This window comes from Thamnophis elegans, chromosome 13 (assembly GCF_009769535.1).
Source record: "Thamnophis elegans isolate rThaEle1 chromosome 13, rThaEle1.pri, whole genome shotgun sequence".
Classification (NCBI taxonomy): domain Eukaryota; kingdom Metazoa; phylum Chordata; class Lepidosauria; order Squamata; family Colubridae; genus Thamnophis; species Thamnophis elegans.
This window is the reverse complement of record NC_045553.1, coordinates 17653079-17677677: the sequence shown is the minus strand read 5'-3', so window position 1 is coordinate 17677677 and position 24599 is coordinate 17653079. Positions and strand designations below refer to the sequence as shown.

The 24599-nt window shown below is 49.1% G+C and overlaps 1 protein-coding gene across 1 annotated transcript in view; it reads right to left on the bottom strand.

Annotated features, from left to right (window-relative positions):
- BCR (BCR activator of RhoGEF and GTPase) overlaps positions 1–24599 on the bottom strand; it is a 108601-nt gene that overhangs the window by 37971 nt on the left and 46031 nt on the right. The window contains exons 2-17 of the mRNA XM_032229185.1: positions 22765–22949; positions 20281–20385; positions 19666–19851; positions 18404–18511; positions 17727–17787; positions 17056–17108; positions 16054–16194; positions 11095–11216; positions 10303–10470; positions 10068–10072; positions 9630–9745; positions 7741–7816; positions 7201–7305; positions 6228–6302; positions 5862–5959; positions 4754–4885 (exon numbers count right to left, since the gene is read on the bottom strand). Of these exons, the coding sequence (XP_032085076.1) occupies positions 4754–4885; positions 5862–5959; positions 6228–6302; positions 7201–7305; positions 7741–7816; positions 9630–9745; positions 10068–10072; positions 10303–10470; positions 11095–11216; positions 16054–16194; positions 17056–17108; positions 17727–17787; positions 18404–18511; positions 19666–19851; positions 20281–20385; positions 22765–22949 (1736 nt within the window). The remainder of the gene's footprint in view (positions 1–4753; positions 4886–5861; positions 5960–6227; positions 6303–7200; positions 7306–7740; positions 7817–9629; positions 9746–10067; positions 10073–10302; positions 10471–11094; positions 11217–16053; positions 16195–17055; positions 17109–17726; positions 17788–18403; positions 18512–19665; positions 19852–20280; positions 20386–22764; positions 22950–24599) is intronic.

Here is a 24599-nt window from a genome sequence, read left to right as displayed (position 1 = left end):
AGGGGGCAGTTTTCCAGGCACAATCAGGTTCGGTGCAGAGAATTAAAAACTACTCTGATTATTCTCACAATGCATCAAATGCTAAATAAAGCAATGCAGAAATGCTGAATTTGCAAATCCTACTACAGCCAACAATCATTCAAAAGCCACCTGCCTGGAGAGGAGGAGTGGGAAAGAAGAAAGATGGGCAGAGAAGGATAGGAGAGAGGGTAAGGGGGGAAGATGAGAAGCATAAGGAGGAGTGGATTGTAGAGAGAGGAGCAGCAGAAAGGGAGGGGAAGTAGAGTAGAAAAGGATGATGGAGGGAAGATAGAAAGTTGGAGGGTGGTAGAAGAAAGAGGTGTATGGAGAGCAGAAGAGCTATAATGGGTTTCTATTTTCTGGGGCATTGTTGACAAGAGGAACTGATGTAATTATTATTTAATACTATATGATATTGGCTATGTATAGTATACATGTGTGTGTGTGTTATGAAAATGGAAATGGAAATAAAATATTATTTATAAAAATAAAAAAGCCACCTGCCTGAAAGGGAGGTCTGCATTCCTCTCTCTATGCACCCCAACATATGGAAGGAAGTGGAAAAGTCAGGTTTTGGGGGGAAACTCTGGAAGGCTGGAAAGTTAAGAGTGACCCCAGGCTTCCGGGTGGTGATGTCACTGTGCCTAGAGCGGGATAAGGGAGCTCCTCTAACCCCTAACTCTAATTTCTTTGTGTGGGCTCACTTTTGGAGCACTGCTGATCCCGAAGAGACCAGCAGATCAAAGGGGATATTCTGCAGATGCCAGGGTGGTAAGGCAAATCCCCCGGCACATAGGAGAAACCCCACTAAACGGACGAAGAAATATCCTACCATCTGGTTAGGACTGAGCAATGGCGGCCGCATAGAAGGAAGAAACAGAAATAGAAACAGACAAATTCGGGTGCTTGTTATTATTGCCGACAATCCAGAGAGGAAAGTAACGCGAAACTGGCAAAGTGGGTGAGCTGAGAGAAGAAGGAGCCGGGAGAGAGGCTATTTTTTACAGTTTAATTTTGCCAAAAAGAAGCAGTGCAAAGAGGCTGAGTTAGAATGGACAGGAAGGGACAGCCGCAAGAACCGTAAGATCAGCCACAGTAAGAACAAAATCCCGACATGGACTTCAGGGGATAAAATTTGCCGGAAGGATTTGGAAGGTTTAAAGAAGTGACTGCATAATAGTCGGGTTGGCAAACCGAGTTCCCTTTTTTTCTGCTTACCAATTCTTCTGCCGCTGGGTTGAATTTTTAAAGTATTTGATATTGAGCTGACTAGGAGCTTGGAGCAGTACCAGAGACAAGAAATAGAGGTCTGTCTTTGCTTCATGGACATTAACACTGACACCAAAGAGAGAGTGACTTAGAGAGACTAATTATTAGAACTGAATATGAACAACCAACAAAACTGACAGACATTATTGATATAAGAATAGGGTGTGATATAAATTTATGATATTACTAATCAAATTAATCAAATAGAATATTACTAGTGTTATTACATAGGACTGTTTTAAGTTTTCAAAGGTGATTCCAAGGAAGGATAATTGTGGAATTGTTGTTGAATATTGGTTTATACAATTATAATAATTATAATATATTATTGATATTACTGACAAGGTATAAATAAGGTAAAAGTTATAACCAATCGTGGGCAAGGTCAAAAAAGGGGGTTAAAAATGGCAACCTCATCAAAATTAGGGAAAAAGACCATACCCAATGTGAGTTCAGCAACGCCCCCCTCCTCAAATCAAAAAACAATGGAGAGTGCGTGGGGGGTTGGAGAAAGGGGAAAAGATGGCAGAATCAGCGGGACCAGCACCTACAATGAAAAACATGCAATCGATGCTCCAGATGATACAGGAGACCTTGGCTATAAGTCGAGTAGAGACAAGGAAAAATCATGAAGAATTAAAAAATGAAATGGGAGAATTGAAAGGAACAATCAAAAATGTAGACAATAAAGTTGAAAAGATACAGAATGCCTTAACAATCAACGAACAGAAAATCCAATGTATGGAAGAAAAAATACAACACTCAGATCAGAAGATGGGGAAAATGGAAATAGAATATAGGCAACTTAATAAAGAATTGGAATTGTCAATAATCCAACTCGAAAACGAAAAAGCGGCATTCTACCTAAGATTTCAAAACATATCAGAAGAGGAGGAAGATCTGAAAGGAAAAATGATTAATATCCTTACTGAATTTCTGCAAAAAACAGAACAGGAAGTAAGAGGAATTATTGATGAGGCTTACAGGGTGAATACTAATTATGGAAGGAGACATAGGCTCCCAAGAGAAGTACATGTAAGATTCGCTAAGAAAACTGCCAGAGATGAAGTGTACAAAAAAACCAGAGAAGAGACGATTATACTACAGGGAAAAGAACTGACCACGCTTAAACAGATCCCACAGAGAATCCAGGAACAATACCAATTTTTAACAATGAGTTGAATAAAAACAGAATAATGTACACATGGCTGGTACCAGAAGGGGTTCTGGTATCTTGGCAAGGAAAAAGATATAAGATAGAAAATTTAGAAGAAGCACACAAATTCTATGAAGAACACTGTAATAGGGAAGGAAAACAAGGAATCAAAGAGGAACTAGAATACAGAGGTGAAGTGGAAGAAACATCAGAAGACAGCGAAAGAAGCAGGAGAGAAGAACAGAAGCAAGAAAGAGAGAGAGCAGAGAAGGATGGCACGAGAGGGAAAAGTCAGATACAAACTAGAAGTAAAAGAAACAATCTCAACTAAAGATGGATCAAGAAATAACAATTATGTCGATAAACTTGAATGGACTGAACGCACTAAAAAAAAAAGAGCCCAGATGTTTAATATTCCTAAGAAATTGAAAGTAGACCAGATATGGGTTAATTGGTATAGATGGATGGAGCAAAGAAATAAAAAGCAATGAAAGAATAGAACAACTCTCAAAAATAATAATTATGAGTAAAACAAGGGGGTCATGATTGGTGAAATCAAATCAGGATGATAGCTGGCATATAGACTGTAGAATGATAGAGAAAAAAGGAAATGATATGAAAAAAATGGACTTGTGGAAATAACACCCTCAAGAAAACAAACTGGATTTGAAAGAGACACCTATAACAATAGAAAAAGAAAGGAAGGGAAGAAGGAAGGAAAGGAGGGGAGGAAGGAAGTAGAGAATGGAGGGACGAAGGAAAGGAAAGAAGTAGAGGGTGGGAGAGAGAGAGAGAGTAGGAGAGGAAGAAGAAATGTGAAGGAGAGGTAGGGGAAGAAGAAAGAAGTAAGGAGAGGTGGGTGGAGGGAGAGAAAGAGAAGGAGAGGAGGGAGGAAGAGAGAAAAAGAGAAGGAGAGAGGGTAGGAAGGAGAAGAAAGAGGGTAGAAGTAGGGGAGAAGTAAGGGAAGGAAGAAGGGGAAGGAGAGGAGGAAGGAAGGAAGTAGAGAAGGAAGGGAGGGAGAAAGAAAAGAAAGAGAAATAAGGTGAGATGTGGAGGAGAGGTAGGGGAAGAAGAAAGAGGTAAGGAGAGGTGGATGGGAGGGAGAGAAAGAGAAGGAGGGGAGGGTGGGAAGGAGAAGACAGAGGGTAGGAGTAGGGGATAAGCAAGGGAAGGAAGAAGGGGAAGGAGAGGAGGAAGGAAGTGGAGAAGGAAGGGAGGGAGAAAAGAAAAGAAAGAGAAAATAAGGTGGTGTCATAGCAGGTGTGAAGGATGGTAAACAATACATTCCAAATTATACCTTATATCCTTCTAAATGGAATAATAATAATATAAGAATGGCAAAGAAAAAGAATAACTATGTGAATGTATACCTAGAACTGCATGTAAGAGAATAGATGACAGTAAAAATATAAAGCACAATATAGGTAAATAATACTTGATCATAAGTAGCTAAGTATAAATAAATAAAGTAATGTATATAAAAATGGATAATGAGGAACGAGATTATGAACGCAAGATAGAAATGTATAGAAAGGAAAGCACTAACTGCAAAGAAACCGATTCGGAACTGCTGTATGATATACGATGGAACTTATTGTTCCTATGTTGTTTTTAAGTTATGTGGTTATTTTTGTTAAGGTGTTTATGTGTTCTGTTGATGTGCTTATGTGTATAAAATAAATAATTCAAAAAAAAAAAAGAGTGACCCCAAAGCCTCCCTACAAAAGTGCACACTTTCAATCTGAGGCAGGGAATATGACATAAACAATGGCGACATAAGCCAAGAATACATAGTCCTTGACTTATGACTCTTTGAAGTTAGGGTGGACCCCAAAAACATACTTGCAATCCAGATTTGAGGTTATGACAGCCTCCCCTCCCCCCCCCATGGACATGCAATCACATTTGGGGTGCTGGATGTACAGCCATTTGCAGGGCCCTGTGATTTATGAAGCTTTTTGCTCAAAACTGGAATTCACTTCTGATTTCTGGCAAAAAACGCCTCTCTGCTTAATAACTGTGGCATTCACATAAGGATTCACTGCAGGTTCACTTAAGAGCCATGGTGATATGCTTAATGGCACCTATCAAGAAGTGTTGTAAAATCTGATTGGTCCCCCAATGACCCACTTAACAACAGCCACAATGTACGACTGTACTTCTGGGCTCAATTATGGTTGTATGTCAAGGACTGCCTGTATATGTGATTTTCATTTCAGGCTAAGTGGAAATTGAAAGCACCCATTCCTCATTGGTGTGCAGTTCCAAGGTCAACAGCTTCCCCCCACAAGGCAGTCCCCCCCCAACCTGGATTTGGCCTTTGCCCATAATGCGGTCGGTGGTCTCGCCGTCTTCTTTGGTGAGCTTGCTCTTGTGGTAGCACTTCTCGTAGCACAGGATGCGCAGAGTCTGGGAGCCCTCCAGTTCTATCTCAAACTCCTGCAGGGAAGGAGGAAGGAGCCATGGGTAATAGGGCTCAGGCTGGTCTTTCCTTTCACTGTCAGAAAGGCCTTGTGCCTGCGTTTCAGCCCCCACAAACTCTCATTTCAGAAGACCCTACAATGACCTTCGAGACCACAAACTCTGGACAGGAAAGAACAGCCAAGGAAACTCCTTCAAAGCCTTTGGGAGGTCCTTGCACTGTGCCGGCCTCAAATTGGGATATTCTGCCAATTCTTTGCGGCTTTCTTTCCAAGATTCACTGCTACATCCAAAGTCCTTCAAACACCCTCAGCACAGCTCCTTCCTTCCCAGGCGCCCCAGGGAACCTGAGATCGAGTGTGCTATGTCTTCCAACACAGCTCACAAGCAGCCCTTTTTCTGAGCAAGGAGCAGAAGTCAGTTACTCCCTTTCAGGGCTGGTTATGAAATGCATTTTCTTAAATCAGGATAAAATTGGTTTGAGAAAAATAAAATTACAATGCAAACTTAGAAAAGAACCATCATTTTGACAGGAGCTCGATATACAAACATGGATAAAATAAAGATTTTTAGAAGATATATCACCCAATTATTTTATTCACTTATTTAATTCATACTTACCATAGTACTAGCTCATTTATTGTCCTGAAACTGTCCCCATCCCCCCCAACTCAATACTGGGTTAGATCTAATGCAATACTAGATCCATTTATTCTGAAGAGTAATTGATCTGTAAAGCAGCCTTCCAGTTTTCCTTACAAAACCAAACATTTTGGTGCCTTAGTGTACAAATGGCTCTTATTCTGCAGTGCTCCCCATTTGGAGAGCGGCTGCTGCCCCCCCTACTTCCCGCCATCCAAGGGAGGATTTCTTAGGTCCATCTGAACCCCAAAAGTCCCCCCCCAAGCCAGGGCATAAGGCAAGGAGGAGGTGCCTGAAAGCTCAGCCACATAAGTGCATAGACCCCCCACCCCCCAGCACTGCTCCCACCTACCTCGTTCCAGTTGGGCTCTGCAGTGTCTCTGTAAACTCTCGTTTTGGCCTTGTTCACAAAGTAGCCGAAGGAATCCACTTCCAGGGTGCAGTACAAGCCTGTGGAAGAGACAGAAGCCACAGCTCCGGTAAGGGTCCCCTGGGGCTGCAGGGGGTCTCTGCCAACAGGGCACACTGGGCAGCCCTTGGATCAGGAGGGCACGTAGCTCCTCGGGCACCTTCCATGGGCCTTCTTGCACTGAGTCCCTCCCCCTGCCCCCTGCCCCCCCACTGGGATTGTAAGCCAGACCTTTAACTCAGGCCCAATTTTAAGCACCGAGGGGGGCTCTCCGTCCCATTGGCACACCTGCCGAGCATCTACACTCACTGGAGCTCTGCTTGAAGCCAGTGGCCGAATGGACAATCACATTCAGGAATCCATAGAGGCCGGAAGGTTCGTCATCTGTCTCAGAAAGAAAGAAGGAATGATCAGGGCAGCTCCATGGGGCTCCCCAGAGCAAGGCGACAATTCTGCATGAGTGGGGGGGGAGGAGATTCACACATTCGGAGCAGCCAGTTGGATAACCGTGATGTTGGTGCTTGAGAAACCTAGGAAGCATCAATTTAGTTCTATCAATTTTAGTCTTCCAATTGTTCCAAACAAACTTTTTGAAATCCCTTTCCAAATCCACTGATCAGGTTACAGGTAGTCCTAAACTTCCATTGGCCATTGGGATTGGAACCACTGCTATTAAGCGAGGTGGCCACTAACTGTATCAAATCCAATTTCATGACTTTTTTTTTGCTGGCCATTAAGCGAATCACCATGCATGTTGTAAATTACGTGGTTGCTAAGTGAATCCAGCTTTCCCCGTTGAGTTTGCTTGTTGGGAAGACCACAAACGGCAACCATGTCAACTGTCTCAAAGACATGCCGGTTGCCCAGTGTCCAAATTTTGATTGTGTGACCGCAGGGATGTTGCAGAGGTCTTGAGTATGAGGACTGGTTGTAAATCACTTTTTCAGTGCTGTTGTAAGTTTGAATAGTCCCTAAACAAATGGTTGTAAGTAGAGAATTACCTGTAGTAGAAAAGTTGTTTCTCATCAGACAGCACCAAACTCTTTCCAGGGATCGCAGGGAGGGGTCTTCAGAACCACAGAGAGGGAGGAGGGCCACTTCCTAAGGCCTGACCCCCCCTTCCTCCCAGTCCCCCTCAGTTCAGGAGCCCCCCTGACCTCATGCTCCAAAGGTCACCGCAGGGGCTGGGCGCATGGAACCGGGCTCCGTTCCGCAGTGGGAGAAGCAGGAAAGAGATTAGTGAAAGGGAAGGCTGGGGGCCGGGTCCTTCTCGCACACTCACCTTCTTTGTTAATTGTGAGGGGAATGTGATGCACCGTCTGAAGCTTCACACAAGAATTTGTCAGCATCTGGAGTTCCACCGATGTCAGCGAAAAGCTTTTGAAGCCTGCAGTTGAAAGGAGATTGACATGCTTGGTGCAGGGAGACTCCCTTGCTTGGAAGCAGGAAAGGACCATCCTGGGATTTGGGAAATCCTGCCGGAAACACCTGGGACACACACACCCCTTCTATCTGTGCGGACAGTGCAAAGCCTTCGGCCCAGGCGCCTTCCCTCACAGCAAAAAGCCTGGCTTAGCCCTGGACCCATTTGGCAAAGAGGCCAGTGTGGGGGGAAGACATGGAGCCACCCTTGAGGCGGTGTGGAAGCAGAAGCGCTAGGAGAGACTTCTGCAGGCAGCAGGGGCCACATCCACCTTGGCCCTTCCCAGCCCATGCAAGGAACTGGGCTGTGATGCACTCCCTGGGCAGAAGGACTGGCCTTGGCACACCCCAAGTGCCACCTGGCCAACCCACAGGGAGATGATCCTGCGGGGGCACGTACATTTCTTCTGCTGCTCTCGGACGATCTCTCGCCACTCGGCGCGTTCGTAGTCCGAGGAGATGAGGAAGGTGTAGCTCTGAGGGAGGAAAGCACAGAGAACCTTGCATGGTTTTATCCAGCAATGCTGTTTGTCCAAAATCTACTCTAGAAGTTTCCTGTCTGATAAGTCAGCCTCTGCTGCTTCAGCTTTACTGAAAGAACTAAAATATGATGTATAACACATGGAGCCCAAGATACGTAAAGCTTTCCATTACATAATCCACTATGCAAAACTACACCACAAACAATAATGAAGAGTATGAAATAATAGCCACAAAGTATACAAGTGAGAAAGAAAGTGAGAAACAAGAAGGCCTTTGGGGGACTCATAAAATTTTGGGCAAATTCTCCACCCAGAGGATTTGCAATGGATTCATCAGCGTACTTAATATCCTTCTGGGGAATGCTGGCGGTCTTTGCCTTACATGAGCCATGGTGGCACAGTGGTTAGAGTGCCGTACTGCAGGCTAAATTCTGCTGCCTGACGGCTGCCTGCAATTTGGCAATTCAAATCTCACCAGACTCAAAGTTGACTCAGCCTTCCATCCTCCCATGGTGGGTAAAATGAGGAGCCAGATTATTGGGGGCAAAAGGCCGACTCTGTCAACCGCTTAGAGAGGGTTGGAAAGCACTGTGAAGTGGTGTATAAGTCTAAGGGCTATTGCTATTGCTACAGCCACACTCAGGCCTGGAGATTCTATCAGGACCTGTTTTGTTAGGCCCATCACTGCAGTTGCTCACTGAGTTGTGTGAAAATCCAGCTTCTGCCATTGACTTTTCTGAGAGGCTGTTAGGAAGGTTGCCCAGGCCTGTCACGTGACCTGGGTTGCCCCAACCGTCACAAATCTGTGCCAGTTGCCAAAAACCTGAATTCTGGTCACATGACAGTGGAAATACTACAGCAGTTATAAGGGTGAGGACAGCCATAAGTCACTGTTTTCAGTGCCATGGTAATTTCCCAATGGTTGCTAAACCAATTCTTGCAAGTCAAGGACTACCTCTGTATGAAGTAAAAAGAACCATAAAGAGAAAAAGAGAGCACGGAAGGCAGGCGGATCTCTTGACCAGCAACCACAAGGACTTGACTATCGGACCCCCCTTCCTCTGAGGACGCCCAGGCACCCAAGCCAGCTCCATGACCCTGCTCCAGAGTGGCATCTCCTCCTGGCTATAGGACCTCAAGGCTGGAGACCTTCAATCACTCTAGCTGGGCAGACTGGACATGGGAGGGAGTAGAGGCTCCATGGAAGGCTAAAGCCATGGGGGTGTCAATCTCTCCTGGGGGCTGAGAAGCTCCTGTCTGCTGATATGATTCCCAAAACCCAGGACCAGCCTTGACTACTGCAGCATATCTCCTTTCAAAGCCCTGAGGGGGGCTGGCTGGAAGTTCAGAGTGCCACATCTCCTCCCCCCCCCTCCCAGCCAAAGATGACTGACTGGGGGCCTGAGAGGCACTATAGCCCAGCTGAAGCAAGCAAAGTGTCTCAGGAACTCCATGCCAGGGACTGTTGAAATGTAAAAACCCCCTGAGGTGCTGAATTCCAGGACGACTGATCAGAAAAACAGCTTCCGCGTCCTGTTGAAGGCAGCCTTTCCTGTGCCCGGGTCTTCAGCAGGCCGAGCCAGAGAAAGTCACCAATCCCAACCAAAGCTGCAGTACCAGGAGGCGGTGACAGCATTTCAAGAGAGCTGAGACACAAGCCACATTCTTTGCCCCGAGCTGGGAAAGGGCTCCAGGTGCTTCTGCAAATAACCCTTTGCCTTGGGAAATAGGCATGTATGATGGGCCACCCAGGTGGGTTCTGAGAGAAACCCAGAAGAGGGAGCTTAGAAATCCAGAGGACACTCACTTTGCCATTGCGATTGTGCACTCGGAAGGCCATATTAGGAGACATCAGGAGAAGCAGGGATTCCTGTTCAGACAGCTTTTTCTTCAACCTCTCCAAGTTCTTGCTTCCCTTGTTAGCTTTCTGAGGGGGAGAGAAGCCCAGATAAAGACTGTGTTCTCCTCTCTTCACAACGTGAGGGTTGCGGGGGACCCCACCTCTTGTTTCCTCAAATGACAGGGGGTCTGAGCGGGGTCTGGTTCCACACAGCCCATCTGGCCTTCTTAGGCCAAGTTCTCCTTCTCCGTCATCTGGAAACAGCAGCAATTGGGGCTCTGATATCCAAGTGCCCCAAGCACAAAGAAAACGACAGGAGTCTGTCGCACTAAAGAGTTGAGGGTTTCCACAGCACCCAATGAGCTCAGCATTCCTAGTTGCCTATTCTAAGCCCCCACCCCCCACCCCGCCTTGGTGTGCAGGGCTCCCATTAGGATAACCCTCCTCAGAATAAAGCAGTTGTGCAGCTGCCTGGTTTGCTTTAAGGGTGCTTAGCTATCCAACTCACACTAGGCCTTCACAATGAAGGAGCCACAGTCCCTAACAAAACCAGTCTTTTTTAATCTAAGCGTGTCAGTCTGTCCAGTGGGAAAGAGGTGATAGCCTGCCACCCCAAAGCACTTCACATCCCTTCTCCTACCTTTTCACGTGGATGTCGCTCTTGAGTTGGGAGATCTTGATCTTCATGGCATCCAGCTCCTCGTCTGGCACAACAGAGATGTTCGGCATCGTCTCGGAGTCATCCACCATCTGGAAGCTGAGATCTGAGAGGGGAATGTACCACTTACAGTCATACTGCTGGCTCTTCCTGCAAAGGGGAGAAGGATGAAGGTGAGTGACTCATCCCTGACCTCATCCATCCCCAGAGCCCCCAGCAAGAGACGGTGAAGCCAACCGCAGGCATTTGCTTTGGCGAGCCGCTTGCGGTGGTGGTCTTGCACCTGTTTCAAACTGCTCCCCTTTCTCCTTCTCTACCTTGAAACCTCTGAGCCTGGATTTGGGGACCCCATCACTTAAACCCAACACACACCCCCCCCAAAAAAAGCTGGAAAACATAAACATTTGCTAGATTTGGTTGCAAAGGAGCATCTCCTGGATAGTTGCAGAGATTTTTTTGGAAACCTCATAAAAGCATAACTTTCCAATGATGCAAACTTTATTTGCAATTTCTGCCTCAAAGAAAATCACATAAACTTCAAAGCTGCAGGGCCAGAAGTGTAGAACCTCTGGGGGATGGCCAAGGACATGGGATCTAAAGTGGAATTCCCCCTTCTCCCTTAGAAAGAGAGACCCCTGGCATAGTTCAGAAGTGCTCTTTTGGCCACTGGGCATCCATCCCCAAGGAGGTTCTCTCAAGGCCTCCTTAATTCCATCCAATCACAGCTCTTTCTCTATTCCCCCCCCCCCATAACTGCACCCAGGTGGGGCTCACCCTCCAATCTGCTTCTTAAGCTTGGCACAAAGGAAAAGATCCGTGAAGAGAAAGACATGACGCAGCTTCCGAGATCCCTCCACCAGCTCCACCATGAAGCTGTCCTTCAGGAGTTGCCGGTGCTGTCAAGAAGAGGAGCCAGGCCAATTAGCTAGGAAAGAAGGGACAAACAGGCCACACCCCGCCTGGCTTTTTTAGAGGGGGCACCCAAGAGCAACCTCTGCCAGTGTGGGAAAGGAAAAACTGGCCCACAGAAAACCATAATCTGACTATGGAGGAACTCAGCAAAGATGACAAGGCAACTCTTCAATTTTGAGCTTTTTAATCAGAGCAGCTTTTAAACCAGGGAGTCTAAAGATGTAAGCAAAAGGCAAAGAAGGGCAGCCAAGAGATGACCCAATAGGCAAAGAGGGAGTAGTGCAACTCCTGTCCCCGGGAGTAATAGCAATAGCAATAGCAGTTAGACTTATATACTGCTTCATAGGGCTTTCAGCCCTCTCTAAGCGGTTTACAGAGTCAGCATATTGCCCCCAACAACAATCCGGGTCCTCATTTTACCCACCTCGGAAGGATGGAAGGCTGAGTCAACCTGAACCAGTGAGATTTGAACAGCCGAACTGCAGAACTGCAGTCAGCTGAAGTAGCCTGCAGTGCTGCATTTAACCATTGTGCTACCTCAGCTCTAAGAAGCCGCTACCCTGGAGATGCCAGGTTAAGAGCAACCACTTGACTACCCAACTTGTCCCCAAAGCAGCTCAGATGGACTCAGAAGTACCGTATTTTTCAGAGTATGACACACCTTCCCCCCCAAAAGAGAGTGCAAATTTGGGTGCATCTTATACATTGAATTTAGCACCACCCACCCCCCAGCCCCGACCCTTTGGCCTCTGCCTCCCAGCAATTTACCTCCTTGCAGCAAATGGGGCTTGCGGAGGCTGCAATAGGCTATGGCAATCCCTGCAGCCTGAAACAACTGATGATCCGGAGGCCTATGCTGAAATTGAAAGTCAAACCAAACTTGACTACTTTTTGTCCACCGGCAACTCTCCATGCTCAATGCTGCTATGTAACTTCCCATCCATAAAAAACAAAACCAGGCTGAAATGCAACAGAAAGAAATAATTCCCAAGTTGGTGATACTTAAAAACAATTATGAAGCTCAATGGTTTCAGTACCTTTGAAACTGCCCAGTTTATGCCTCAGATTCCGGACAAAACTCTAGAAGTGCAGATATTTTACTCCAAGCTGAGAATACCTGGAACTGTCATTTCAAACTTGCCCTACTTTCTACATCACAGATAAATGGAGAGCCAGGAAGAAAGATTATGCCCAACACCCCAACCTAACCTTCTTGGTCAGCCTTTGGAACGTGAGAAAGGTTCACCTGCTGAGTAGCCATCACTGAGCTGCCGAAGGATCTTTGCTTCCTGCCAAGCTAGTGTGTCCCCCCCCACTGTCAAATTGAGAAGTATTCTGTCCCACTGCACTTCCTCTCCTGCCTTTCTCTCTGCAGTCAATGACTCCCTTCCAAGGTGGCAAAGCCTAAGAGATCTTACACACCTGGAGGCACCATCAGAATTTTATCTGGAAGGAATAGAGGGACAGCTGGGGAGGGGGGGACTTCAGCCTCTCTCACTCACCAGGTGCAGACAAGAGGAAGGTAGCATCACAGAGCTGCAGTGGAAAGGAGGGGCTGCCAGGCCAGGTTCCTTCCATGGTTAGACGCAAGTGAGGAAAACCACCACGGATTCCACCTTGGCATTCTCTGATTTCCCAACAAGGGAACTAAAATCACCTTTAGGCAGGCTGTGTCCAAATCCTTCCTTGTGGCAGAAAGTCTAAAGTAGGCAGGACTGTCCTTAAGCTATTTATTGCTCACCCGGGACTTTTATTACTTTGAGATCGCTCAGTAAGGACTCGTCTGCTGAAGAAATCCAGGGAGAGGTAGTTCAGTATTAAAATGGAAAAGTTGGGGGGGGGAGTCCTTTTTACCCAAATTACTATGGTCAGTTAAGCCACCTTCAACATGGTTCACTTTTTCAGTTGCTCCAAACAAATTCAAAGAAGCCCTTTAAAATGTTCAGGGCCCTCAAGCTCAACTAGGAAACTGAAAAACATCCTGGAAGAAAGCTGTGGCAAACCCCACTTCCATATCATCCCAAGGAAACAGCAAGGAAGAATCCAGGGATGTTATCGGGAGTCAAGCTGATGAAGACTTTACTTCATCTTTTATTTCCATAATATTTGAAGCAGAACCTGTCCAAAGTCCCGTGTTTCCAGGAGGAGGAGGAATAGTTATTTCTTCTGATTATCACTTCACTTCCACAAGAGACTGGTAGCCTTTCTAACCAAGCTGGTTTGAGGTGTGTGGATCTGGCCTATCGTATCTGTTCCCTTCAGGGAAGGGTGGCAGAGACTGTGAGTTTTTTAAACAACAACAACAAAACAGCAGATGGAATCTGCTTCCCTATGGCGTGAACCCATTATTCCCGCACTCTGAGGAATCAGGTTCCCTGAGCTGAAGAGAAGCAAGTCAGGCTCTTCCCTTCCAGAATCTCCTTTCGGGGCTCTCAGTGGGCACCTCCTGTCATGCTTCCTTGGTCAACAGGCCAAGAGGAAGTAATGGGTTGGACAACCCATCTGGCAAGCCATGAAGTTTCCCTCTCAGCAGCAAGGGTGGGCAGGAGAAGGGCAACCGAGGAACAAGCACAGTGAATGAAGGCCCCCTGGGTGTCAAGGGATACACAAGTGGATTTAAGCTAGTAGCAAGACTTTCCTGAAATCAGTTGCCCCAGGTGGATCTGGAGCATTTGGTTGGTGGCTTATACAGTGATTGTTAAGTTTCCTCTTTCAGCAATTCAAAATTATTGCCAGCAAGAGGTTTTAGGGTTAGAAGCAGGAGACAAAAGTGCTGTTGGAGCTCTGTGAAAAAGGAGACACTCCAGGCAAGCTTTGGGAAAGTATCTCCGGTTAAATATCTGTTAATCTACAAATTCCTCTTCAGGAAACACCCTGGAGGTTGCCATCCAGTGGCTCCAACAGATGTCCAGCAGGCTAAAGACATTTTCGAGGCCACCAACATAGAAAACTCCCCAAGCCCGACATTCCAAGATTTCATTGGTAACCAAACTCCAAAAAAGTGCCTTGCAAGCAGAGCTTCTCCTGTCCCCTCCCTCAAAAGCTGCAGGGTCAGGCTCTGGCTGCAGCAAATGAGAACAGCCTGCAGATCTGACTTTTTCAGCTAAATGGAGTTTAGAATGCAAAACTTCTAATTTTCCTGCCTGCAGCAAATGAGCATAGAAAGAGTTTCAGGAAGTACCAATACCGCAGCTTTATTATTGGTTCAGGCTTGTCTGGATGAAGAAAAGCCAAAACTGGTTTCCTCTGGTTGCGAGGGAGGGGCAGGAAGCCCACAGAAGTACTGCATCTGCTCTGTTCACCAGCCCCCCCCCCAAGCCCCCTCACCTCTCCAATAGTTTTGGATCTATGGTGATACTTGGAAAGACGAGAAAGATGCTAGAATGCCAAGAAGCCACCTTCTTCTAGGGCATGAAAACCAGTTCTTGCTCTTGAGGTGAAAATCCTTCAAATGCATTAGCCACAGATTCCCAAGACCTCCCCACTCCAGAGCTACTCAGAAATGACTCTTTGGTAACAACGATTTGGCACCCAGAGCCTGGAGCAAACACAAGGCCACGTTCCAGGCTGTCAGTTGCAATCTCAAGAGAGCTATAGATAAGCATTGACACCTTACGCAGGAACTCTCTGAACCATGATTTCTCCACCGTGGCAGCTTGAAGAGGTGTGGATTTCAATTCCCACAATTCTCCAGGCATCTCGATGAGTTGAAGTCCACATCTCTTCAAGTTGCCAAGGTGGAGAAACCCTACAGCTGAAGCCTGGAGGGAGGAGGAACTGAGTGTTGGCTGGACTTCCAGACTGCTTATCCCATGTGCTGACACAGCAGCTCTTCTAAAACATGTCCAAGGGAAGGAGAGGTTCAGAGACTGGCTTTAAAAACAGAATTCTTGGCCAGGCTGCACCCAAAAACACTTTTATGGATCTCAGCTCAAGAACCATATTATAGAAGAAAAACAGCAGATAAATGTTGGACATACTGGGATCTACTGGAAAATTATCAAGTGGAATTTAAAAAATCAAATCAAGAGAACAATTAATAGCGGAAGGATATACTGTGATTACCAATGATTGTCCCATTTACAATTATCTGAAAGATTTAAAATGGATAAAAAGATTTGTGGCATGGAACAAAGCAAATCAACATTTGAAATGCAATTGTGTATGAACATGTATTTGCAGAGGAAAGAGTGTACAATAAATGTATATAAGAATTTTGGTTGTAATGCATAGATGGATCAAAGGGAACTTGTGCAGTTAAGAGAGTTGAAATTGACGTTGTGTTACGATCTCAAATATATATTTTTAATACAATGATGTATGTTGTCTCTTGTGCCTAACAGTCCATCGCTGCCCACCCTTTAGAGACTCCCCTCCGTTCCTTTCTCCCTGCACCGTATAAACTCCTCTGCAAAGGGGAAACGGGCCTCCTTGCACGGAGCCAAGCCTGCATCTCTGCATTTCAGTAAGTCCCGCGTTTGAGTCAAGTGGGCTTACATTCCCCCATCCAAGGATGCCTCCTCCCTCAAGGACTACCAGGTGCTGCTGGGCTGAGGGTCTCACTGTCCTTCAGGAGTCTATTGTTGGCAAGAAAGGATGAGGCTGCCAAGCGAATGGCCTCAAGACCCAAAGCCCAAAGGGGATAGAAATGGCAGCTGGTCTAGGAGAATGACGCCTGTCTCCAGTCCCAGCACGGTTCCTGCCCACTCAGAGCTCTTGTAGGTTGCAAACAATCACCCCTTCTGGGAAGTCCTGCTAACCAGGCAAAAGGCAGCCCACCTCATTGGGCAAGTGGGTGCCAGGTGCCAGCTGGGCACTCACCTCCCCCTTCTGGACAGTCATAGATTGCCTCCTGGGTGTGATCTCCTCGTTGATGCTGGACAGGAAGTTCTGGGAGATGCGCAGGGCGTCCTGCAGGAGCAGGTAGTCGGGGTGGCTCGAGGGGGTGTGCTTCAGCAAATCCTGTTTGACAAGAAGTGGGGGAGGAGAAAGACCCTTAGAGCACAGCACTGGCAGTACGGGGGCTTCACTTCTGGAGGGTTTTCTGTCTAACTTTAGCTTACAACCAACCATCAGATCCAAGGTCCTCCTCCTTCATGCAGGGACCGAGTGTCCCAGACAGATGGCTGCCCAGGCTCTGCCTGAACCTGCCCATGACCTCCCTCTCAGGGGTCCCACGGCCTCCGTCCATTCAGATGTCTCTCTTCTCCTAGGCTGCTGAAATCTGCTCTGACAGTTGCAGCTGAATCTCCAGGAGCCCAGAACTAGAGTTATGTTGGCATCTTGCTTCACCTCAGCTCAGAGATGAGGGAAAGAACCTCCACAAGTGATCAAGGCCTGGGATTCTCCACGGCTGGACTCCTGGTAAAGCTGTTTGTGGTTCTGCATGGAGCAGTAGCTGCACAAGCGCCTTTATGCTCCAAGCACCTCAAGTCAGCTCCTTTTCCTACCAGCAGCGTTGCTTTTCCAAACCTCCATTCAACTTCTTCTCCTGGGGTGTCTTGCCTGCCCACCCTCCTACCCCAACCAGGAGTCATTTGAATGCGATCCAGTGTGCTGTGGGAACCCAACCTCTATTGGACTCTGCTGTATGAAGCAACCATCAGGTTCAGCCAAAAAGATGCTGCGTGGAGCATGTCAGGTGAAGGGAACACCTGTGCTTTGCTAACCTGTGTTCTGCAGCTGGTGGAAAAGACACCATGTCTGGCCACTCTTTCCACCCTTTGTGTTATTTCTTGCTTGTGCATAGATTTCTCTGAAATGAAGCAGTCCCTCCAATTTCCAGCAGAAAAGCCAACTACATTAATATTCATGGCAACTTACATGGAGCACAAGAGTACTGCGTGTGACCCGATCCACCGGCTTGTAGAGGAGAGCTATGGGGAAATAAAGGAAAATTAGAAGCTGTAGGGCAACACAATTCTCCGGGGAGCAAAATGATCCAAATGGAGGAGGAAAAAGGTTCTAAGCAGAAGCTTCATGGGAAAAGATGCCTTCTTTGACAACATGCCTGCTGCAATCCATTGCAATTCACCTCTGCTACTCCCCACCCCACTTCCCATCTCCTGCACCATGGAGGATTATAGGAAGCTGAGTCCCCTTTTGCTGTTAATCCCAAGGGCTTCACTCCAACAGCCAGCAATTTGGCTGATCAAAAAATTTAAAAACGTTTATATAATGTTTAAATGCTCAATATATTATAATACTAAACTTAGGAAAATAATGTTAAGATGAATGTGAAAGATGTGGCAAAAAAGGAACGATGTTGCACAGAAATGTTTGTACCCAGACAACAAACTGCATAAGGGAAGATGGAATGTTTATTTAAAAAAAAGACAATAACGAACCAAGCCGGTCAGCCCTGCTCATACAGGCCTCTGCAGAAGAAAAAAACCCAGAGAAACCCCTGGCCCCATATGGAGCTCCTTCTGGATGGGATGGGGGACTGTTATTGCCCAGAAAACCCGAATCCAGTGGGGTAACACAGCACTTACTTTCCAAGGAGTTTTTTGTTGTCTGGTCTCTTGCATCCTTGGAGCTTCGAGCTTTGAGGTTCTGCAAAAGATGCGTAAGGGTCAGGTTCACTTTCTCCAGCCTGCATCGTGACTTGCCAGCTGTTCCTTGTCTGGCAACAGATGCTGCCTGGTTCCCGTGCCAAACCCAGATGAGGCACATGATCTTCCAGCACAGAAAGCAACAGCTTAGAGGTTACGCCTCTTGTCACAATGCAGGTTCTCCCCTGCAGTTTATGGGGGGCTTGATGAGCAGCTTAGACTAACGAGCTGGAATCTCAGCAAGCCAGGGAGGCCCCTGTGCCTTGGAAGCAGCCCCTGCAGCCCAGAGAAAGAGCAGGCAGTGCTGGACCTCAGTCTGCTCTCAAGGGTCCTTCAAGCCCCACTGAGATGTTTGGGGAGGGCTTTTGGCCTCTGCTATCTCACCTTGCAGGTAATGAGGGGGGGGAAGGATTTTGCTTGGAAGGAAAGTATTTCTCTGATAAGGGAATGCACCTGGGGGCCCCCCAGCATCAGTGCTCCTGGCCAGCCTCACCACCCAGAGACCCACAGAACCTGCAACACCAGCTCCCTTGTGGGTGTAACCCAGGTGAGTCCCACCCCTCCCATTGGGGGAGCCGTTATGCAGGGAGAGGCACGGCCCACGGCCTCTTCTTCACCTCTGAGATTTCTGCAAACTGCGCGTTGGCTTGGCAACACTTCTCGGCCGTCTCCATGGCAACCTCATAATTATCCACAAAGGCCCGATACACTCCGAGCTGGCTGGCCTGCGGTGGGGGGCAAAGGCGGAATGAGACCCAGCCCAGTGCGGGAGAGCAGGGGAGGGTAGAGATGGCTGCCAGCAGCCATTGCCCTCTCGGGAGGCTGTCTGGAGAGCTGGGAAACAGAGGAGACGTTTGCACCAGCCTCCGCCCGCCACTGGCAGGTGCCCCAAGCCAATGGCTGAGCCACAAGAGGGAGATATGCCCAGACTGGCCCCACTGCCCTTGGCCCCCAGGGGGAAGTGGCCCCTCTTTGATGGGAGAGACCCACGGGTCCAAATCTGGCCATGAAGCCATTTCCTTTGAGAAAGAGCGACAGTCCTGCATGGCCAACACACTTGGAACGACTGTGGAATGCTTTACACCCGAGGAGGGGTTTGGCCCAGATGACACCCCTGGGGCAGCATCTCTGCAACCAGATGGCCTTGGCACTTCCAACACCCCCCCCCAGCCCCCGGCCTTCACAATCACGTGGTCGAGCTTCAGGCCCTTGGCAACCAGCCTGCATTTATGACCATCTCTCCCACAGTCGCTGGGGTGATTGGCAGCCCTTTTTGCCCATTTCAGCAAAAACCAACCCATTGGAAGAATAGCCACCCTTTCCTTAATAGTTCTGCAGTTCACTTAATGACCACTGTGAGAAATACCAGAAAAACAAGGCCTGTCAGGTGGGCGCCTCCATTTCCAACCATGACTTCCAACCAGATTTCCAGTCCCAATTGTGGTTTTAGGTTTTTCGTGTGATTTTTAGCACTATCAGCTCCTGCCAGCTGAGCGGTTCAAAAGCCTGCAGGTAGGTGAAGGCAGCAGGTGCTTCTCTGGTGGGAAGGTCACTGCGCTCGGAGGCCTCATGCTGGCCACAGCAGCCTTGAAAAGGGGATGAGCAGCCCCCTAGAGTTGGCAATGACTAGCGAAATCCACAGCAAGTCTTTTGCCTATCATCATCATCATTATCATCATCATCGGCTCTCTCCAGCTGAAGAGGGGCAGACCACAGCATGCTGCCAGCCTTCCTTCCTGTTCCCCCACCACCACTGGTTTCCAGCACCGCCTCCCCCTCTCCTCCCCCTGCACATGCCCAGCAACCTGCTGGTAAAGGAGAACCAGAGCCTCAAGCTGGCTCTGAGCCAGGCAAAAGCCCACCCAAACATCCTGCTCACCAGTTTCTGGAAGAGGTCGCCAACCCGCTGCTGGTGGCTCCACTGGTGGACGCGGGGGGAAAGCCCGTCATAGAAGTCCTTGTGGATCTCATAGAGCTCAGGCACTTTGAAGAAGATGGTCTCGATCTGTTGGCTCGTCAGGACCGGCTGGGAGGTGGTGGCAGCTGCCTTCAGAGGCTTCATGGGCTGAAAGAGGCCAGACACAGAGCCAGATATGCCCTCTGTGGCCCACTGGCACCTTCCTGGGCATCAGCCTGCCTCTTCAAGCCCCCCCCCCCTTTGAGGAAAGGCCGGAGCTCTTGTGGGACAGTGCAACGGGCCATTCAGGGCTTCCCACTGGGGGACACAAAGGATCCCCCCCCCCCCCCAGCCCCATCACCAGAAATGGCTCCAGCCATAAGGAACTGAGCAGAAGTTGGGAAAGAATCCAGCAACTTTCTTACTCGGCTCCCAAGCTGCTGAATGGAGCCCAAGCAGGAGAATTTCTCAGTAACTGCCCCATGTTGCTTCCCTTGGGGAAGGGTCACTTGGTTGCTTCTGCCCAAGTCCAGCCGTAGCTTAGCTGGAGAGTAAACTCCCCCTCCTTTCTTCCCCCCCATCCCCTGGTGCCCTTACCAGCAGGAGAGCCTCAAGGTGACCCAAGTAGGTTTCCTCACTGGCCAGGATGCCCGACAGGACCCACTTCCTCATCTCCAGGCCCTTTTCCAGGTCTGGCTCACTCTGGAGAAAGGAAGAGGGGGAGACGATGGGAGGCCAGGCCTCTGAGCCCAAGGTGGAGATTTGGGGAGGGGGTGGGAAGGGCCAAAGAGAGTGAAGCTAGGAGGGGGAGGGGCCCAGCATTGAGGCCCAGGTTCACAGCCACCATCCGAGGGCAGTGGAGTAGCATGACTGGCTCTGGGCTTGCAGGAGCTAACAGAATCCAAACTGGCCTGTGAGAGACGGACCAGTTCCTCCCTCTGGGACCCTTCCTCACTCTCCTGGGTCCCTTCCTCACAGAACCCCTCCTGGCTGACTCTGTGAAGCCATGCCTGCCCAGCGCCCACCAACCCACCGTTATGGCTGCCATGTCAAAATGAGACCAGGGACGGCCACCCCCTCTCCTCCCCCCAACATATCTTGGCCCTCCTTGAAAGCAGCCCCCATGATCCCCGACCCCATCCCCAGCAGGCCAGGGGGTGGATCCCACTGGATCTTTGGGGACTAGGGGACCAAGAAAGGCTCCCTCCTCAGGGCCTCCGGGCTCGAGTGCCATTCGCTCTGGACCCGCAGGCATGGTGCCAGCCAATGTGCCAGCCAGCCCTAAAGGGGGGGGACTTTCCTCTCTCAGAAGGTACTGCCAAGGAGCTTTCAGGTGGGGGGTGAAGGAGGGGAGAAGCAGAGTCAGCTTATTTATAACCCGCCAATGGCATCCTTGCCAGCTCAGCTCAGGAAGGGCCTGCCTATTCCAGAAAAGCCATTGAACAGCAGAGAATAAGGAGAAGGGCGGGGGGGAGGGGGGTGTTAGCCAGTTAGGTAGGAAGGGAGCCAGCTGCGGGGGGGGGGGGGGGAGTCTTGGCACAAAAGGAAAAGGCTGGCAAAAGCTCTCAGAGAGCCACTCCCTCAGCCTGCAAGATTTTAGCTTCAAAGCCACCACACTGGTCCTACTAAGTAAGCTCTCTCCACACACCCATTTCAGGCCCTGATCACGCCCCATCTATCTCCGCAAAGCAAAATCTCCCTTCTCCCCTTCTTCCTCTCCCCCAACCACCCCCTCTCCCAGGACACACAGCCTGGCAGATTAAAAGGGGCGAGGAGCCAAGGCAACTCAAAGGGACAGGACTGGCAGGCTTGCAGTGCCCAGAGAGCCCCTTCTGTCAGGGCATGTGGCATGCCACAGCTGGGAAAGGGGTGCCTCTCAGTCTGGGGGGGTCTCCTTCCTTGGCTTTTGCTCAACGCTGCAGAGAATGTGGGGAGGCCCCTGCCAATCTCTGGGCCTAGGCATCTGCCAAAGAAGTACCTGCCCTCTCTTGGTGCCCTGCCTGCTATCTGCAGAGGCCCTGCTCCAGGTTGGCAGGGGCACCACAAGGGACGGGAGCAGGAGCCTGTAAGCCCGTGGCCAAGCCAATTCTTCACCTCTACAGTTGGCATCTTGATTTATTCTGAGTCCCAACCGACACTGAGAAGAGAGGCCTGGGGGAGGGATCCAGATCCACAAAGTGGGGGCTTCTGTGGGGCAGAGCCCACGAGCGAAGGCTGTCATGAATTCTGCCAGGCTCCACCTTCCCTCTTGGGGTGTGGGGAGGACTGTGGCTGGCCCTTGGGAGGGATGACCTCTGGGAAGGACCAGCACAACAGAAAGGCCCCTCCCTTCACCCCAAGAGAATTCCACAGGGAGGGGAACAGAGGGAGCGCCTTCACGGGAAGGAAAGCAGGAAGAGGGCCCTTCACCCAGGGACACGACTGAGAGCTCTGGGGGGAGGTGCCTGAGGGAGGCCCTCAGAGAGACCCAGAAACTTGTTGGGGGGGGGGGAGTTGCTTCCTGCCCGGAAGGGCTTTGAACCCAGCACAGCAGCCCTGGACGAAGACAAACACACACGCATGCACGCACGGACACGGGCGTGCAGGAGAAGGGCCGGGGTAAAGCAAACAGAGACAACCTGTAGAAAAGTTGGGGAGATGCAGGAAAAGAATCCAGGTTCCCTCAGCAAAAGGAATCTCATCTCCTGCCCAATCAGGAACTCTTTTTTTGCCTCCTGTTTGGGACGGTTTTTATGTGATGTGAAGCCATCAGGGCAGCCTGAGTGGTCAAAACTTCCTGACATAAGCCAGGAGATCTCCCCAGGCGATTCCCAAGGCCTCGTGTGGCTTCTAGGCCTATGGGTGAAGCTGCCCTTGCGCAGAGCAGAGGACCCTGCAAGGGAGGCCCAGACTTACAGGCTGGAGGTGCTGCACATCGTCATCGGGGCGGCCAGTCCGGGTGCAAGTCTGGATCCTGCCATCAACCCAGGGATGGCGAATGCCTCCAATGGCGCCAAGGGGCAGAGGCTACAGAACCTGCCCCCCACAAAGCCAAACTTCCAGCTCCCTTCTTTGCCCCAGGGCGATGTAGCAACAACTCACTGATTTGGAAGATTCCAGGGACCCCGAGGAGAAGCCATCTCGGCTGCCTCGACTCTTGGAGCTGAGATGGGGTGAAGAGGAGGGGGAGTCATCGATGAAGGGCATGATGTCATGGTGGTGCCTCTGCTCCTCAGCTCTGTCCACATCGTAGACGTAGCCTGGTGCAAGGCCACCAAAGGAGAGATCTGCAAAAGGAAGGGAAGGGAGAATGGGAAGGGGGGCCCATAGCATCCTTGGGCTCCTCCGCTTGATCTAGGCATTCAGGAGCTGCTCTGTGGTTCCCTGATCATCCCCATTTTCCTTCAGAGGATCTCCGAGAGACCTTGCTAATCCGGCACCCTTGGACAATCGTCTCAACCTTTCCAACGAAAGCATAATTGAGATCAATTCAATTTCAGAGCATGCAGAAAAACAGTCTTGTCACCAGGAGATGACTGGAATGTAAAGCTACAAGTTAAATTTTGTTATGGTACAAAGTCTACTAGAATAACACATGTTGGACTCCTCCCAGCACAAACCTGTGGGGAAAATGGAAAGCTGCATTTTGTGCCTTAATCTGTAACCACAGTTGTGATGTGTGACTTGTGACTCTTTTCCAAACAGAGAACCGAAAACCCTGAAGGAGCCCAGGTCTATCAGGCCAGCTCATTCTGCTTCAGGGGGGTGAGTGGGGCCCATGCGGAAGATGGCTGCCTCTTCCCCTGCCTGGAGACTCCACCAAACTGCTAATAACACCATTTCCATGTGGACATTCATGATGAAAAGACAGATTTGGGGACCACCACAAAACTGAAAAGGAGGCAAAAGCCCTGAGGAGAATGTCCACAATGACAAGTGAGGCCTTCAGCACACAACGTGCAAGCTGAGGATTTATTTGATGAATCCCCTTCAACCAATTCCCTGCTCCAGGGCAAGAGGAAGACTGGTTTGTCTCTTCCCAGAGAGGCTTCCATGGCCCTTCTCTCCCACCACGTATAGCCCATCTGACGAGGTGGGAGAAAAATGAGATGGGCATGTGACCATGGGCAGGGCTCCCCGGTACCAACTCTGCCGGCTCCAGTCACAGAATGATCAAAGCCTGAATGCGAACTCCCCCCCCCCCCAACCCCAGTATCCTGTGGAATTTGGGGAAAACAAGCATCCGTCTCTTTCTCCACTTCCCTACACTACCTCTGTTAACTAACTCCCTCCAAATATTCTACCAATCCAGAAAATACAAAATAAAAATAATACAAACTCTGTTTATCTGTAACATTCAAAGGAGAAAAACGGGAGCATCGTAGGGCAACAATTTTGAATCTAAGTACGTCAAATGGGCTAACTTAAAGAATGCATCCAAAATCTGGGACCCAGGACTCCCCTGGGATTGAAATTTCAAGGATTTTCAGACTGAATCTATTGGCAGACTGGCAGCCACAATGCCATCGCCAGCTTCCCACAAGAAAAGTCAACGGAGAAGCCAGCAGAGAGTTAGAACATAAATATAAAGCACCAGCCTATCTTAAACACAAGGAATAACTGCATACACCATAATTCAAGGGCATCAGCATCCCACATTGCATGTGATTAGTCCCAAATGACCTTTTGAAACAATCTAGATTCGGGGGGGGGGGGTTACTCACAGTGAATGCTCACTTCTAAATCCTACCTGCCAAACATCCCAGCAAGGGGAACCTTCAGCAGGTATCCTCCACATGCCCTGGCCATGCAGATGCTACCTAAAGCAGGCATTTGTGGTCTTATCCTATGTAGGACTTTAACCGCCTTGGATGGCACTTACAAACCAACTCAAAGTCAACACAGCTCCAACTGAAGTTGTGTGATGTGAACAGGTC